The 18,293-nt window shown below is 36.2% G+C and overlaps 1 protein-coding gene across 16 annotated transcripts in view; it reads left to right on the top strand.

Annotated features, from left to right (window-relative positions):
- NAA16 (N-alpha-acetyltransferase 16, NatA auxiliary subunit) overlaps nt 1-18,293 on the top strand; it is a 69,405-nt gene that overhangs the window by 5,614 nt on the left and 45,498 nt on the right. For all 16 annotated transcript variants that reach the window (XR_011427812.1, XR_011427818.1, XR_011427816.1 and 13 more), the window contains exons 3-6: nt 264-368; nt 1,784-1,941; nt 4,256-4,390; nt 15,225-15,378. Coding sequence is in view for 8 of the 16 variants with exons in the window: in XM_023621658.2 (XP_023477426.2) it covers nt 264-368; nt 1,784-1,941; nt 4,256-4,390; nt 15,225-15,378 (552 nt within the window). In the remaining 8 variants the exon portion in view is untranslated. The remainder of the gene's footprint in view (nt 1-263; nt 369-1,783; nt 1,942-4,255; nt 4,391-15,224; nt 15,379-18,293) is intronic.

Here is an 18,293-nt window from a genome sequence, read left to right as displayed (position 1 = left end):
CCCCATTTATAGAGCCTTCTAAAGGGCAGAGAGCATTTTAGCAACTCAGTGCCAGCCTAAGAAATTTCAGGAAAGAACTCGGCCTAAGCTTTAAGCAAATACTTAAATGTAGTTTTACTTTTTGTATTTGGAGAGAAGTTCTTCCAGCTATGAGATTAAAAAAATGAATAATATAAGCATTGGCAGATCTCAAATATTGAAATAGTCCTAAGAGAATAATTTGAATCTTTCATGTGTAAATAGAGGTTAAAAATATTTTTCAGAGACTTTGGCTATGAAAGGATTAACATTGAACTGTTTAGGAAAAAAAGAAGAAGCGTATGAATTTGTTCGTAAAGGTCTTCGTAATGATGTCAAGAGTCATGTCTGTATCCTTTTGCACTGGTTGAATAATTTAATTTTATTTATGTATTTCCATTTACTAGTTTTTTTCCTAATTCAAATAATAAAGGCTTTACTATGAAAAAATTCAAACCTATATAGAAGAGAGAATTTAATGAACTTTATGTACCCATTACTCATCTTCAGTGATTTTCGCATTTTGTAATGTTAGTTTCGTCTGTTCCCTACCTCTTGGTGGTTTGGTTTACTGGAGTATTTTAAAAAGAATCCTTATACAGTATGTATTTACTTCAGTTGTGCTTAGTGTGAGAGAAAAGTAACTTTAGTAATTATATGTGACTTGAAACCTATTTTTTTCTACACATCTGTAAATTGAGTGGCACTTTCCTACTATTGCAAATAATTGCTTACCTGTGTATAGTAAAATCTGTGTTCCTTAAGCTTTCTTTTAGAAATTTTAGCAGAAAAATTCAGAAGAAACTTGTTTTAAAACAGATTTTATTTAGTATTAAATATTACATTGGTTCTTCAGCTTGGTTTCATTTGGACGGGGACATAGCTGTTACTTCACTGGGTACTTATATTTGTCTGTTTCTCTGGCTAGTATCCCAGTTTGTAAAACAACAAAAATACTTTTTAAGGATGGGTCATTGAAATTGATTTTCATTTCTGTTTTTCCTATTTATATGTTTATTCACAACCTTTTTGCATATTGCCCTTGTATCTTAATTTTTAAAATTTAATTCATCTAGCTATTGGCCAGTACTGAACATCAGTAGTCTTGGTAGTGTTTTCACATATTTAGCTTAGGATTCTCTCAAAATACTAAATACTCATTTCATTATCTCAGTGCTTACCCCAGTGAAGAGAGAGGGCGTGTAAGTATGATAGTTTCTTTTGGATCCAAGGTTAAGACTTTAATTTATGATTAATAATTTTTGCGGTCTTTAATGTCACTAGTGAATTAACTGATAGTTACATGTTGTATTAGAATTAATTGAATATAAACTTGTTTTAAAAGATAACTGCAATTTTTTTTATATATTCTCTTTTAATACTTAGTGATTAAGAATAAGTGACTGTTGAAGTGCTGGGGTAAGAAAGTGAGAGGATGAGGGTAGGGCATGTGAAGAATTTTTACTGAGAATTTTTTAAGATTACTTAAAGAAATATTAAGGAAAATTTCAAACGTGCAAAAATAGAATAGAATAATGAACCTCCATGTACATATCACCTAGCTTCAGTAATTTAACAGTTGTCAGTCAAGGCTGATTTGGTTTCATCTTTTACCACCCCCTCACTCTCCCCCTCCCTCTGACCCCAGATCATTCTGAAGTAAATAATAGACAAAATACCATTTCGTTAAGGTAAGCTTTATATTAGATATGCAGCATAGTATGTTCTAGTATCTGTGAATGTCTCTATTTCCTTAACTTGATAGGTTGGCATGTATATGGACTCTTGCAGCGTTCTCATAAGAAATATGATGAAGCTATTAAGTGTTACCGAAATGCTCTCAAATTAGATAAAGATAATCTGCAAATTTTGAGAGATCTTTCTCTGTTGCAGATCCAAATGAGAGACCTTGAAGGTTACCGAGTAAGTACTTTAGTCTTATGTACATACTTTTATAATAGATAACAATTTAGAAGCATATGAATTCAGAATGAGATGAATGTAAACCGAGATCGTGTAGGTTTGATTGTTGATTATAGTCTGTAGTAGAAGGAGAGTCACGTGGGCGCTTCTGCGCAGTAGCTGTGGAACTGTACACTTGATCCTCAAAAAAGGATAGCTGTTTATTCATTTAAAGCTTTTTTTTTTTTTTTTTTGAGGAAGACTGTCCTTGAGCTAACATCTGTGCCCATCTTCCTCTACTTTGTATGTGGGACACCTGCCATAGCATGGCTTGATGAGTGGTGCGTGTGTAGGTCTGTGCCCGAGATCCGAACTGGTGCACCAAAAGGCTGCCAAAGCGGAGCACGTGAACTTAACCGCTGCGCCACCGGGCTGGCCTCATTTAATGGTTTTTTAAAAACTAGAATATCTCCTATGTACAAATGCTGTGCTAGATTCTTTGAGGGTTGGCATTTACAAATTTGGTAAATGGAGATTTTACAGTTGAAATCTAAATGTAGAGATTAATTAGCTTTCTTTATTATGGGTTAGTAAATATAAAATAATGTGAGAAGGATTGCTACAAGTCTATCTTTCTGTGGTCCAGACCTCTTCAGACTGGCATCTTCAACTCTGCTGGGTATCTCCATGTGCTTACTCCACTTAGTATCCTAAATTCAGTGCTTTGAAAATGGAATTCTCTCTCTTATGTGAAGGAGGCCACCACCTCTTAACAGTTCTCTTTAAGTAAACTGTCTTTCATTTACTTTTGCCCTTCTACTGCCATGTAAGTTCTTATACCCTATGCCTAGATTTTTGCACAAGTTTCGGGGGTTCTGATCAGCTTAATAATGGCACCATTCTTCAAGGTTGTGCGGTTTTTCTTCAGCAGGGCTTAGCAGTCTGGGTGCGCTGGGAGATGAAATCAGTTATCTTTAGAAATGAGGAAAAGAAATTAAGAACATTGGCAAGAGAGTGGTTGCTAAGAGGGATAGTGAAGTAAATGAAGATAAAAGAGCTGGCGGTTAGAAGGACCCAAGAAACTAGAGGTGCTGCTGGGTGTCTACAAACAAGGGTACGAATGCCAATGAGTGAGAGTATTGGTAGCATAGGCGCTGTGGCCAGAGAGTGAGATATCTGAATATATGATTTCTGGGTGGCAGTAAAGTCTAGGATGTGGTTGTGGGAGTGCGTCTCTGAAGTGGGCTGAAGATCATTAAAGTGAGGAAATTTTGGATCTAAGAAGATAGGTTGTTGGAGGGGCACGCCACAGTGTTACTTTTGCCCAGGATAATGGCAGGATTTGGCAGGGAGAAGAAAACCAACCCAGACTTTAATGAAGGAGAAGAGTGACAGAGAAGCAACACTGCAAATAAGGGATGAGAGCGATATAGCTTAATGTCATATACCCAAAAGGAACCAGACGCTTACACATGAATGTAGAGGAGTGGTACTAGGTTCTTCTGTCAAAGATATCTTTTTTAAAAAAGATCCGATCATGTTATTCCTCATGGCTTATACTGTGGCTGGACTCGCTTGGCACCGGTTCTGCAACAGTCGCAGAAGCTAAACAGTGCACTTTGGAAACTTCATTGCAGCTGGTGTTCTTCTGAGACCCTCTTCCTCTAAGCAGTTGCACTCGTCTGAAACTCAGAGGCAGATTTGAACTATGAGGACGTGGGACTGTGTAGGGAGCTTGGATTTCTGGTAGTGACGGTATCTTGATTCTTCTGGGGCAGCCATGGTGGAATTTCTGGTGTTTTCTCCCTAATGTCATGGATACTGAGCTGCGTTAGAGTGGCAGCAGTGATGGTTCTGCTAGAAAAGTCCAGTCAGATGTTGGAGTGTTTCCCCTGGCTGTGTCCACCCTGTCTTTGGGGCCTATTATACAATGTAAATACATTGTAATTCCATATGATAATTTTATAAGCAGCAAAATTTAGTTTAATGAAAAGCTATCTTAGTCTCTTTTCTAAGATGTTTGGTTACTAAAAGAAATTCTCGTTCTATAAAGGTAATTTTACAAGGCAGCCCAAAAGCATGGGCCCCAAGGACGGCTTTTCAGTGACAGCCTTACAGTGAACATTATAGGCAGGGTATGCCAGAACTTAATTAATTTAGATAAGGAAGATAAAAAAATACTTCCATTTTATTCTGGAACTGATATTTGTTCATTGAATTCATTAGAATGGAATTAAAGGTATTAAATCATTTTCCTAAAATTCTGTGATAAAATATAAATATTTTAGAGAAAGTTAAAAAAGTAAAAAAAATAATTTTTTTTTTTTTTTTTAAGGAGACAAGGTATCAGCTTCTTCAGTTGCGCCCAACACAACGTGCCTCCTGGATTGGATATGCTATTGCATATCATTTACTGAAAGATTATGATATGGCACTAAAACTATTGGAAGAATTTAGACAAACTCAGCAAGTAAGAACTTCATTTTAACATTTTCTTCTACCTTCACAAACTAAAATATTTGACTTCAGTATTGCGCCTGCCCCCAAATATGAATTAAAGTCTTTGAGATTTATGGAAAAACTTGAAGAAATTTAGAAATAATTAGAAAAAGTTAAAACATAGAGTTGTTAATACAAAATAAATAATATGAAAAGTTTTGTATTCTACAATTTCAACAATATTCAAATAAATAAAGAAAGAAAAGGATTTGTAAAAGTGAAAATAGTTTTGTTACTATGAGAATTGTTTCTCTCATATATATTTATTTTTATATATTTGCTAAATGTTTTCATGTATATGTAAAATAGAAAAATACAAAAATATACTGTCATAAGAGAAATTAAATAGATGTTAACATTTCACCATAATTGCTTCAGATTTTCCTTTTTAAAGAAATAAATTGTTACAGAAATAACTAGTCCTCCTATGTGCTCCCTAGAGGTGGTCACTATTCTGAAACTGATGTGGATCATTCGTAGGCATGTTTACATTGTGTGTAAGTCCATAAGAGTTACAAATGATTATTTTCTGTATTTAAAAATTTACGTGAATGATACACAGTTTTTTTATTTCAACATTTCTTGAGGTATATCTATGTTGATTCGTGTAGGGCTCGTTTATCCATTTTTAACTGCTGTTTGGTGTTCCATTATATAAAGAAACCATAGTTATCCATTCCACTTTATCTAAACAGTGCTGCAGTGAATATTGTCTGCTGTTTCATTAGCCAAATTTGTGAGTTTCTCTTCACTGTACCCCTAAAACTGGAATTGCGGAGTTAAAAAGCTCTGTGTGTCTTCAGCTTTGCTAAGTGTTAGATCATCATTCTCTGAACTGCCTATACTAATTTATACGCCCACTAGCAAGGTTTTACAGTTAGTTCCCCGCATCCTTGCTGGTACTTATCGTCAGCTTTCTTAGTTTTTCCAGTCTTCTGGATGTGAAGTTTATCTCATTTTTCCTTTAATTTGTGTCTCCTTGATTATTAGTGAGGTTAAGGGATATTGGGATAAGAGATATTGTCTGTGGTTTTGTTTTCTTTTAATGTCTGTCTGGACTCATGGGATGAGTTGGGAAGTGTTCCCTCCTGTTTTTGGGAAGAGTTTGTAAAGGATGCTATTAATTTTTCTGTAAACATTTGGTGGCATTCACCTGTGATAGCATATAGTTGTGGGTTTTTCTTTATGGGAAGTTTATTAATTACTAATTTATTTTCTACCTGCTGTTGATCTATTCAGAGTTTCTCTTTCTTCTGGAGTCAGCTCCAGTAGCTTGTGTTTTTTAGGAATTAGTCCATTTCATCTAGGTTATCTAATTTGCTGGCATGTAACTTTTGGTAATAGTTCCTTATAATCTTTTTTTCCATAGAGTCTGTGATAATGTCCCTCCTTTTATTCCTGATTTCAGTGGTCTTCTTTCTTTCTTTCTTGGTCATTCTAGTTAAAGGTTTGTCAATTTTGTTGATCTTTTCAAAGAACCAAGTTGTAGTTTTGTTAATTTTCTCTGTGGGTGTGTTGGGGTGTGCCTTCAGCACTCAGCCAGGCAGTTTACAGCTCTGCTTTAGCTTTTACCTCCTTCGTGTGCAGAGTCTCAAGGTCAGTAAGAGGTGAGAATTTAGGGCTTTCACAGGTCTCTCCTGAGCATGTGCATAGCTCTCCGGGTGCATGTGGCTTTTCCAAGCCAGTGTCGACATCACATTTCTTCGCAGCTTTTGTGTTAAGACTTTTGTTTAGTCTCCTGACCCCTATAGCCGTTATCCATTGAGTCAGGCACTGTAAAGATAAAACGCTTGCCTGAGGTAATCTCTGTGGACAGACACCTTTGGCCTCCCCCTCCCCGCAAGGCTTTTTGCTCTGGGCAAGCTCTGGGTTAGCATTGTATGTAGAGATCTTATAGGGAACCACCAGATAGGTCAGTTAATTACAGGCTTTGAAAGAGCGCCAGCTTCATTCTGTTCTCTCTGCTGACTGTCAAGCTGCTCTGGGAATACAAGCTTACTTTTCAAGGCTACTGTGTAACTGGAGAGATTAGATAGGACAGGACTAGGGCAAGTTAAAACTCCATTAAGCTCGCTGGTTTTACCAAGATCCAGCCATTTTTCTTCAATAAATGCTCCCTAGGTCCCTTTGGTTAGTTTTCAGAGTTCTCAAAATGTGATCCTGACAGTTTTTGCTGGTCCTTTCATTGCTTTTATTGAGAGGTGAATTTTTGGAGGTCTTTGCTCTGGCATCTGTGCTGACATCATCCTTTTTGTATCTTGACGAAAACCTTTTTCTTTTGACAGATTACTTTGAAAGCAAGGTATTCTTTAGAATGATAGCCAACCTCATTTTACCTGCTAGAGTGATAGACTTTTCTCTTTTCATTTATCAGGTAATTGTCAGTACAGAGTCCGTGTGATGACAGTCCTCTATGCTACCTCTCCATCCCTGCTTTGCTCTCCAGAGCCTCCTTCAGAGAAGACATATGGAAGAAGATAGTCCTCCATGTGTCTAAATAATGCACGTCCAACTTGTTTGCATGTGTTTTAGACATTCCCTCCCAATACTGAGGGTAGTATGTGTCTGTTAAGTCACCATACCATCTCTTCCTCCCTATTCTCCTGATAGAGTTATAACAATATTTTTAATTCTTTAAGTGTTATTGTTATAGCATTAGGGAACATATTTGCACGTTTGTGTCTTACACCAGCAACTATTTGCAGTATTTCTTTGCTCTACTTTGTAAGATGTGAGGATATTGAGGCCTCTATCCTTCATTTGTGCTCCTTTCCACTTTCTGTCTCCCAGTGTCTGTCATCTCTGATTTTATTTTGAGTCTGTTTTGTAACAGTAAATTCTTATCTTTGTCTATAGGTTGATTTTTTTAAAAAAATCTTTTTACTTTGAAATGGTTTGCTATTCACAAGAATTTGCAAAAATAGTATAGTTACCTTTCACCTAGTGCTCCCAAATGGTAATATATAACCATAGCACATTGTCAAAACTGGGAAATTGATGTTGGTACAATTATTAACTTAGGTGCAGACCTTATTTGGATTTCACCAGTTTTTCCATGGTGTATAGTTCTGTGAAATTTCATCGTGTGTGTGTAGATTTGAGCACGCAGCTCCACAGTCAGGATAGAGAACTGTTCATCACCACACGGGACTTGCTTGTGATACCCCTTAGTAGTTGCACCGCTCCCCTCACCCCCAGCAACACTACTCTGTCATCTGTCACTGTAATGGTGTTGCTTCGACTTTGTTATGTAAGTGGAATCATGCAGTATGTGACTTTTGTGATTGGCTTTTTTTCATGCATCGTGCCTTTAGATCCATCTAAGTTCTTGTGTGTATCAGTAGTTTGTTCTGTAGGTTGATTTTAAAGTTGAAAATCAATAGATCATGTTTATGTTACTATGTAAATATTATTCACTGAAGAGCTAATTTTAGTAATTTTCTTTTTTATACAGCTTTTAGATTTTCCTGGAATTTTAATTACTTTCTTTTTTTGTATACAATTTGAGTTTTTATCACAGCCTCAGGGTTTTTCTGTATTTTCATTATATTAAGTATTTTATCAAATTTTTTTTCCTGAACCCAGAAAAACCATAAAAAGTTTTATTCTTTACTGAAATTTATATTTTCTTCATTTACTTTATTTTCCTACAATATATCTTTTGGTATGTTTCTAAGAAAGGTTATGGGACATAAATTTCTGAGCCCCTGTATATATAACAATGTCCTTAATCTATCCTGACGCTTGTTAGTTTCGTTCTTACAGAATTCTAGGTAGAAAATCATTTTCCCATAGAACTCTGAAGCTATCTAGTATTGCTGAAAAGGGGTCTGAAATTTTTACCACAATGTGTCTAGGTATTGATCTTAATAATCATTGTATTGGGCACTTAGTGGGTCTTTTTAGCCAGAGAAATAGATTTTTGAGTTCTCAGCTTTATCCTAGATTGTTTCTTTCATCACTTCTTTTTTATTATTTTCTTTATTCTTAATATTAAAGTTTGTAACACTTATTAGTTTGACAGTGCTCTCCTAGATTATCCCTTTTTTCCTCCCTTTTGTCAACCTTTTTATTCATTTTACTCTACTTTCTATACGTTTCTTTGATTTTCTTCTTGTTTTTAAATTTTAGTTAAAAAATCGTACATTAAAATTGATCCTTTTTTGGCAAATAGTTCTCTGAATTTTAACACCTGTTGATTCGTGTAACTCCCACCACAACCACAATCAGGAACACATTTGCTTTTAATCCTTTCACTGAAGCTTTTATTTAGCAATCATGTTTTTAATTTTAAAAGATTTATTTTTTTCTTTCTTTTGTCTCTTTTTTTGTGGAGGAAGGGCTTCTCTTAGGGTTTTTTTTTTTTTTAGAGTTAGTGATAGGTTACAATCCTGTGAAATTTCAGTTGTGCATTATTGTTTGTCAGTCGTGTTGTAGGTGCACCACTTCACCCTTTGTGCCCACCCCCCCACCCTACCTTTCCCCTGGTAGCCACTAATCTTGTTCTCTTTGTCTGCGTTTTTAAATTCCTCATATGAATGGAGTCATACAGAGATTGTCCTTCTCTATCTGGCTTATTTCACTTAACATAATTCCCTCAAGGTCCATCCATGTTGTTGCAAATGGGACGATTTTATTCTGTTTTACGGCTGAGTAGTATTCCATTGTGTATATATACCACATCTTCTTTATCCAGTCATCTGTTGATGGGCACTTAGGTTGCTTCCATGTCTTGGCTATTGTAAATAATGCTGCAGTGAACATTGGGGTGCATAGGATTTTAGGAATTGCTGACTTCAAGATCTTTGGGTAGATACCCAGTAGTGGGATAGCTGGGTCGTATGGTAGTTCTATTTTTAATTATTTGAGGAATCTCCATACTGTTTTCCATAGTGGCTGCACCAGTTTGCATTCCCACCAGCAGTGTATGAGGCTTCCTTTTTCTTTACAACCTCTCCAACATTTGTTACTATTAGTTTTAGATATTTTTGTCATTCTAATGGGTGTAAGGTGATATCTTAGTGTAGTTTTGATTTGCATTTGCCTGATGATCAGTGATGATGAACATCTTTTCATGTGGCTATTGGCCATCTGTATGTCTTGTTTGGAGAAATGTCTGTTCATGTCTCCAGCCCATTTTTTTTTTTTTTTTTTTTTTTTAAAGATTTTTTTTTTTTTTTTTTTTAATTTTTTCCTTTTTCTCCCCAAAGCCCCCCGGTACATAGTTGTGTATTCTTCGTTGTGGGTTCTTCTAGTTGTGGCATGTGGGACGCTGCCTCAGCGTGGTCTGATGAGCAGTGCCATGTCCGCGCCCAGGATTCGAACTAACGAAACACTGGGCCGCCTGCAGCAGAGCGCGCGAACTTAACCACTCGGCCACGGGGCCAGCCCCCCCCATTTTTTGATCGGGTTGTTTGATTTTTTGTTGTTGAGTTGTGTGAGTTCTTTATATATTATGGATATTAAGCCTTTGTCAGATATATGACTTGCAAATATTTTTTCCCAGTTAGGGGGTTGTTTTTTTGTTTCAATCTTGTTTTCATTTGCCTTGAAGAAGCTCTTTAGTCTGATGAAGTCCCATTTGTTTATTCTTTCTATTGTTTCCCTTCTCTGAGAAGACATGGTGTCGGAAAAGATCCTTTTAATACTGATGTCAAAGAGTGTACTGCCTACCTTTTCTTCTAGAAGCCTTATGGTTTCAGGTCTCACCTTTAGGTCTTTGATCCATTTTGAGTTTATTTTGGTGAATGGTGAGAAAGAATGGTCAATTGTCATTCTTTTACATGTGGCTTTCCAGTTTTCCCAGCACCATTTGTTGAAAAGACTTTCTTTTCTCCACTGTATGCCCTCAGCTCCTTTGTTGAAGATAAGCTGTCCATAGGTGTGTGGTTTTATTTCTGGGCTTTCAATTCTGTTCCATTGATCTGTGCACCTGTTGTACCAGTACCATGCTGTTTTGATTACTGTAGCTTTGTAGTATGTTTTGAAGTCAGGAATTGTGATGCCTCCCGTTTTGTTCTTTTTTCTCAGGATTGCTTTAGCAATTCAGGGTCTTTGTTGCCCCATGTGAATTTTAGGATTCTTTGTTCTAATTCTGTAAAGAATGTCATTGGGATTCTGATTGGGATAGCGTTGAATCTGTAGATTGCTTTAGGTAGAACGGACATTTTAACTATGTTTATTCTTCCAATCCATGTACATGGAATGTCTTTCCATCTCCTTATGTCGTCTTCCAATTCTCTCAGAAAGGCCTTGTAATTTTCATTGTATAGGTCTTTCACTTCCTTAGTTAAATTCACCCCAAGGTATTTTATTCTTTTTGTTGCTATTGTGAATGGTATTGTGTTCTTGAGTTCTTTTTCTGTTAGTTTGTTATTAGAATATAGAAATGCTAGTGATTTATGCAAATTGATTTTATACCCTGCAACTTTGCTGTAGTTGTTGATTACTTCTAAGAGTTTTCCAATGGATTCTTTGGGGTTTTCTATATATAAGATCATGTTGTCTGCAAACAGTGAGAGTTTCACTTCTTCCCTCCTATTTGGATTCCTTTTATTCCTTTTTCTTGCCTGATTGCTCTGGCCAGGACCTCCAGTACTGTGTTACATAAGAGTGGTGATAGAGGGCATCCTTGTCTCGTTCCTGATTTCAGGGGGATGGCGTTCAGTTTTTGCCCATTGAGTATGATGCTGGCTGTGGGTTTGTCATATATGGCCTTTATTATGTTGAGGTAGTTTCCTTCTATGCCCATTTTGTTCAGAGTTTTTATCATAAATGGCTGTTGGATCTTGTCAAATGCCTTCTCTGCATCTGTTGAGATGATCATGTGGTTTTTATTCCTCAGTTGGTTGATGTGGTATATCATGTTGATTGATTTTTTTTATTGAGATATAATTGACATAACATTGTGTAAGGTTGGGTACAACATGTTGGTTTGGTACATTTATATATTGCAGTATGATTACTAGAGGAGCGTTAACCAAAAACCTTTGTGATGTCATATAATTATCATTTCTTTCTTGTGTTAAGAACAATTAAGATCTAGTCTCTTAGCAACTGTGAAGTTTATAATATGATCTTGTTGACTATAATCACTGTGCTATGCTAGATCTCTGGAACTTTACTCATGACAATTTGTCTCCTTACATGGCATCTCCCCAGTTCCTCCACCCTCAGTTCCCGGTAACCACTGTTCTACTTTCTGTTTTTACAAGTTCAGCTTTGTTAGATTCTACATGTAAGTGATATCGTACAGTATTTGTCTTTCTCTGTCTGACTTATCTCACTTAGTGTAATGCCTTCAGGGTCTATCCATGTTATTGAAAATGTCAGGGTTTCCTTCTTTCTCATGGCTGAGTAATATTCCATAGTGTGTGTGTGTGTATCATATCTTGTTTGTCCATTAATCCATTGATGGACACGTAGGTTGTTTCCGTATCTTGGCTATTGTGAATAACACTGTAGTGAACATGAGTGTAGAGATATCTGTCTGTCTTTTTTTTCCTTAGCATCCAGTTCTCTGGGGCTATCTACTTTCTTTGGAGAAGAGCTCTTAACTCTTTGAGTGGGATACTGCCTAAGATAGAGGATATTTTAGACAAGGTTTTGGCTGTAGAGTTGATGGAAATGGGATGGGGGTCAGCCTTTCAATTAGTCCCTTAATCTTGAGCCCCGTGTCTCATTCCTTCTCCCTCTGTTTACTTGTCCTGTCAGATCCTGACCCTGTTTGGGGTTTCCCAGGGCAGATTGGCATGCTCCCTGGTGATTTCCTCTTTACAGCTGCTCTGGGCTTCAGCTTTTTCTGTTTTACTTCATCGCTTATTCTTCATTTGCTTTCCGTCTCCCGGAAGTTCATTGAAATCTTGTATGTTCTATTTTTATTGATTTATATATATATTTTTAGTCTTCTATTATTTTTCTTTATTCTTATAAGGGAGGAGATAAACTGTGTGGTAAATCCACCATGTTTACTTAGATTCTTAGCTTTTTACCACAAACTCGAGAATTCTCTGTTGAGACTGGTTCTCTGTCTTTATCCAGGAATCAATTCCTGACCAAAACAGAGTAGTGTACTGTGCCATAGTCACTGGGCTTGATAAACACGCTTTCCTTTTAAACACAGTATTACTACAATTTGATGGTTAAAATCAGGTGTTTGAAATTTTCTTATTTTTTGTAATAAAAGGTAGAATTAAGAGGAATAAGAGGCTTTTTTGAGGTATAATTTACATCCTATAAAATTCACCCATTGTAAGTGCACATCTCAAAGATTTTTTGAGTAAATTTATAGTTGTGTAGCCATTACCACAATCCAGTTTTAGAATGTTTCATCACCCTGAAAAGTTCTCTTGTGCTCATTTGCAGTCCATTTCCACTCCTATCTCCAGCCCCAGGCAACCAGTGATCTGCCTTTTGTCTCTAAGGATTTACCTTTTCTGGAAACTTCAGATAAAGGCAATCATAATGTATTGTTTTGTCTCCAGATTTGTTTATTCAGAATGTTTTTGAGATCCATCCATATTAGAGCGTGTGTTTGTAGTTCATTCTTTCTTAATGCTGAATACTGTTTCAATATATGGATTTACCACACTTTATCCATTCATCAATTGATCGACATGTGGATTGTTTTTAGTTTTAGTTATTATGACTAATGCTGCTATAAACATCTGTGTACATGTTTTTGTGTGGATGTATGTTTTTATTTTCCTTGGGTAGATACTTAGGAATGAAATTACTTGGTAGTATGGTAAGTATATATTAAACTTTTTAAACAACTGCCCATTTATTTTCCTAAGTGGCCGAACCATTTTACATTCCCAACAGCAATCTGAGAATTCCAATTTCTACCCATCCTCAACATCTGTTATTGTATAGTTTTTTGATGACAGCCATCTTAGTGGATATGTAATAGTTTTTTTTTTTTTTTTTTAAAGATTTTATTTTTTCCTTTTTCTCCCCAAAGCCCCCGGTACATAGTTGTATATTCTTCGTTGTGTGTCCATCTAGTTCTGGCATGTGGGACGCTGCCTCAGCGTGGTTTGATGAGCAGTGTCACGTCCGCGCCCAGGATTCGAACCAACGAAACACTGGGCCGCCTGCAGCGGAGCATGCGAACTTAACCGCTCGGCCACCGGGCCAGCCCCGATATGTAATAGTTTTAATGATAGCTCTGCATTTTCCTAACAACTAATGATATTGAGCATTTTATCTTTTTTTTTTTTGAGGAAGATTAACCCTGAGCTAACATCTGCCAATCTTTCTCTTTTTGCTGAGGAAAACTGGCCCTGAGCTAACATCCATGCCCATCTTCCTCTACTTTTTGTACATGGGATGCCTACCACAGCGTGGCTTTTTACCACATGGTGACATGTCTGCACCTGGGATCTGAACCGGCGAACCCCAGGCCGCTGAGAAGCGTAACATGCGCACTTAACCGCTGCACCATTGGGCTGGACCCTTTATCTGTTTTTATTAGCCATTTATATTTCTTCTTTGATGAAATGTCTATTCAAATCTTGCGCCCATTTTTTAATTGAGTTGTCTTACAGCTGAGTTGTGAGAGTTCCTTATATATTCTCAAGACAAATACCTTACCAGATGTACTATTTGCAAGTACTTTCTTCCAGTCTGTAACGTGTATTTTCGTGTTATTAATGATGTTTTTAGAAGAGGAAAAGTTTATAATTTTGATGAAGTCCAATTTGCCAGTTTTTTCTTTTGTGCATAGGGTCACAAAGATTTTCTCCTATTCTTCTAAGATTTCTTTTATAGGTTTAGTGCTCACATTTAGGTCTGTAATCCATTTTGAGTTAATTTTTGTGTATAGTATGAAGTATGTGTCTAAGATTATTTATCACATATGGATATTTAATTGTCTCACCGTCATTTGTTGAGAAGACTTCCTTTTCCCCATTGAGTTGCCTTAGCACCTTTGTCGAAAATCAGTTGGCCAGCATATAAACGCTTATTTCTGGGCCTTGTATTCTCTTCCACTGATCAGTGCATCTATCCTTATGCCAATACCAGCCACACTGTCTTGATTACTGTAGCTTTATAGTAAGTTTGAAATTTGAAGTGCATGTTCTACTTTGTTCTTTTTTTCAAGATTCTTTTGTCCATGCAGGGTTCCTTTTATTTCCATTAAAATTTTAGAATCATCTTGTCAGTTTCTACAAAAAAGCTTGCCGAGGTTTGATATGGATTGCGTTGAGTTTTTAGATTAATTTGGGAGAATTATGCCATCAGAACAATATTGAGTATTCTGATGCTTGAATATGGAATAGAATGTCTCTCCATTTATTTAGGTCTTTAATTTCTCTCAGCATGTTTTGTAGTCTTCAGTATATGGATCTTGTTTCTTAAATTTATACCTAAATATTTTGTTCTTTTTGATGCTTTTGTGCATGAGATTATTTTAATTTCATTTTCTGGTTGTTCATTGTTAGTATATACAAGTATAATTGATTTTCATATATTGATCTTGTATTCTGTCACCATCCTAAACTTCCTTGTTAGTTCTAGTAGTTTTTTAAGTAGATTCTAGAGGATTTTAACAATTTTCATACTTTTTTTTTGGGTGTAGGATTTGCCGACCTCTTCGCTTTGCCATAGGCTGAAGTTCCCATCCTTTTATTTGTTTTAAAGAGTGTATTAATTTTCTTTTCTGTTAATCACCCTCCTGTTTGTAACTGCTTGTGAGTTCCTTTCTTACGTCTGTGTGAATGATTTTCCTGAGAAAGCAATTAAAGACCTGTAACTGCTTTATGTCATTATATAAAAAAGGTAATTTGGTCTTTTTTTCCCAGGTTCCTCCCAACAAAATCGACTATGAATATAGTGAACTGATATTATACCAGAATCAAGTGATGAGAGAGGCAGATCTGTTTCAGGAATCTTTGGAACATATAGAAACATATGAGAGACAAATATGTGATAAACTTTTGGTGGAAGAAATTAAAGGTAAATTGACGTGCTTCTTCCCTTTTTAATGGCCTCAATTAAAGAAAAGAACAAAAACTATATAATTTGTTCTGTCCTAACGGTTAAATAAGGCTTAGTATGTGTCAGGCAGTACTCTGAACACTTCTATTATTAAGCCATTATTAACTAATTTAATCCTCATAACCCTATGATGTAGTTGTTAGATCTCTTTTTGAGATGGGGGACCAAGGAACAGAGAGGTTAAGTGACTTGCTCAAAGTCACACAGCTAAGTAAGCTGAGTAGTACTGGATTTGAGTCCAGGGATTTTAATTCCAGAGTCCACTTTCTTTTTTTTTTTTTTTTTTCCTGAAGATTGGCACCTGGGCTAACAACTGTTGCCAATCTTTTTTTTTTTTTTTCCTACTTTATCTCCCCAACCCCCCCTGTACACAGTTGTATATCTTAGTTGCAGGTCCTTTTAGTTGTGGAATGTGGGACGCCGCCTCAATGTGGCCTGACAAGTGGTGCCATGTCCGCGCCCAGGATCCGAACCCTGGGCCGCCGCAGCAGAATGTGTGAACTTAACCACTCGGCCACGGAGCCAGCCCCCGAGTCCACTTTCTTAAGCAGTATGTTATACTGCCTTCATATCCCTCCCACCCCCCAAATGTATATCTCCATATATAGTAAAATACAATGAGAATAGTAAAGGATGACACTTGGATCATCATGAAAACAAGATTAATTTATTTTCATTAAGGGCTAGTTATGAAGGCAGGAGCTGGATAAATAGTTCATTAAAAATGTTCCTCAACAAAACATCAAGCGCTATTTTTTTTTATACAAATCTTTGCTCATCATTTACCCATTTCCTGAGCAATGCTGTGTTAAATAGAATGTCCAACTAAATTAATAATTAGTTTAAAACTAAAGTTTCATACATTTGTAGGACTTCTAAAGCTTAATAAAAATAACTAACATTTATTTACTCTTACTGTATATCAGAGTATGGCAATTGCTTAAACTAGTTTATTTCATTTAATTTTGTAACACTTGTGATGTGGGTGTTATTTATTATCTTCATTTTATGGTTGCGGAGACTAAAGCTTGAGAGAGGTTAAGGACTTGGCCAGAGTCCCTTAGCCTTTTAGGAGGGAGAGTTAATTTCTAAACACATCTTTCTGACTTCAGAGCCCTTCTTTTTTAATTTAAATAGACTTTATTTTTTAGATCAGTTTTAGGTTCACAGCAAAGTTGAGTGGAAGGTACAGAGATTTCCCATATACCCTCTATCGCCACCTGTGCACAACCTCCCTCACTGTGACATCCTCCACCAGAGTGGGACGTTTGTTACAATCAGTGAACCTGTGTTGACGCCTTATAATCACCCAAAGTCTGTAGTTTACATTAGGGTTCACTCATGGTGTTGTACATCTCTAGGTTTTGACAAATGTATAATGACATATATCCACCATTATAGTGTCTTACAGAGTAGTTTTCACTGCCATGAAAGTCCTCTGTGCTCTGCCTGTTTGTTTCTCCCTGCCCTCAACCCCTGGCAACCACTGATCTTCTGCCATCTCCATAGTTGTGCCTTTTCCAGAATGTCGTATGGTTGGGATCATACAGTATGCAGCCTTTTCAGATTGGCTTCTTTCACTTAGTAAGATGCATTTAATGTTCCTCCATGTCTTTTCATGAATCCTTTTAAGTGCTATCTTCTACTCTTATTGTTAATGTATAGCAACTGACTGGTTTAATTTTTATTGTAAGTAATATAACAATATTGAATACAACAATGTTTTTCAAACTCTTGGTAAAATGTGGACAAATTATTTTAATGTTTTGGTTTCTTTTTTGTTCCACTACCTGTACTTGATGGGAGCGAAGACAAAAGGCTATTATTTTTATGTTCTGATGTATTATTGCTATTTCCTGATTAAATCTTAACTCTCAGGCTGCTGTTTCTCTCTTGTAGCATCAATAGGGAATGCTGTGATTAAAAAGTGGATGTGATGAAGGGAGATCAATTCTAGTTACAAACACTCTGCAAGTTGCACCATAGCCACATCCATCTGTATGTTGCAAGGGAGGGTAATTTAGGGGCTGTCAATTCGAATATAAAGCCAATGCTCTATATTCGCTTGTAGAGACAAGTTATGGTATTTTTATTTTTTCAGTGAACTTTGCAGGCCCAGAGGCCTTTTATATTTATACATTTTTGTCTTTTGTAGTCATTAGCATATTAAGATCCTTTAAAAAACTTTTAACATAAAGTTAGAGTTTCACTTACTTTGTTAATATGAAAGTGTACTTATTTATCCTGTATGTTGTTCTAGTAATAACCTTTGCTTGTGGTGGCAGCAAGTCACAGAGGTTTTCGGAATTGAAATATATACTGTTATCTATTATGTTTAGGGTAAGGGTAAAAATTGGACTAGCCAGAAGTTAATTGTGGAGGAATGGGACATGTGCATAGTTTTAAGCAGCGGATGTTTATGTACATTGTTTTGTGCCAAGCGCACTGTGCCAACCACTTGAAGTAAATTATTTCGGTTGATTATCACAAAAGCAGACTGAGGTAGTTGATATTTTATGGGTTAGGAAATAGACATTGGAAATTTGTGGTTTGCTCAAGGTCACAAAGCTAGAAAGTGGTAAAACTGGTAATTACGCCTAGTTAGTTGTACTCTAAAGCCTGAGTAATATATAAATGTATAAATAGTAAAATATTAGTATATAATGACCACTATAATATGCTGCCTCCTCTAGGATGATGAAAGCTAAAATAGTATGACTGAAGACATCTCAAAGGGTTTTTTGTCTGAAATAGATTCTTTGGGGAATGTGAAATCTTAGATATGATATATCTTAGATATGATATATCTCTATATCTGAGATATCTTCTTTTTTGAGACTCTCCCTTTTATCTTGGATTAGGTATGCTTTCCA

Source organism: Equus caballus, chromosome 17 (genome assembly GCF_041296265.1).
Source record: "Equus caballus isolate H_3958 breed thoroughbred chromosome 17, TB-T2T, whole genome shotgun sequence".
Lineage (NCBI taxonomy): Eukaryota > Metazoa > Chordata > Mammalia > Perissodactyla > Equidae > Equus > Equus caballus.
The sequence above is the reverse complement of the archived record's forward strand: the minus strand, read 5'-3'. Positions and strand labels throughout refer to the sequence as shown.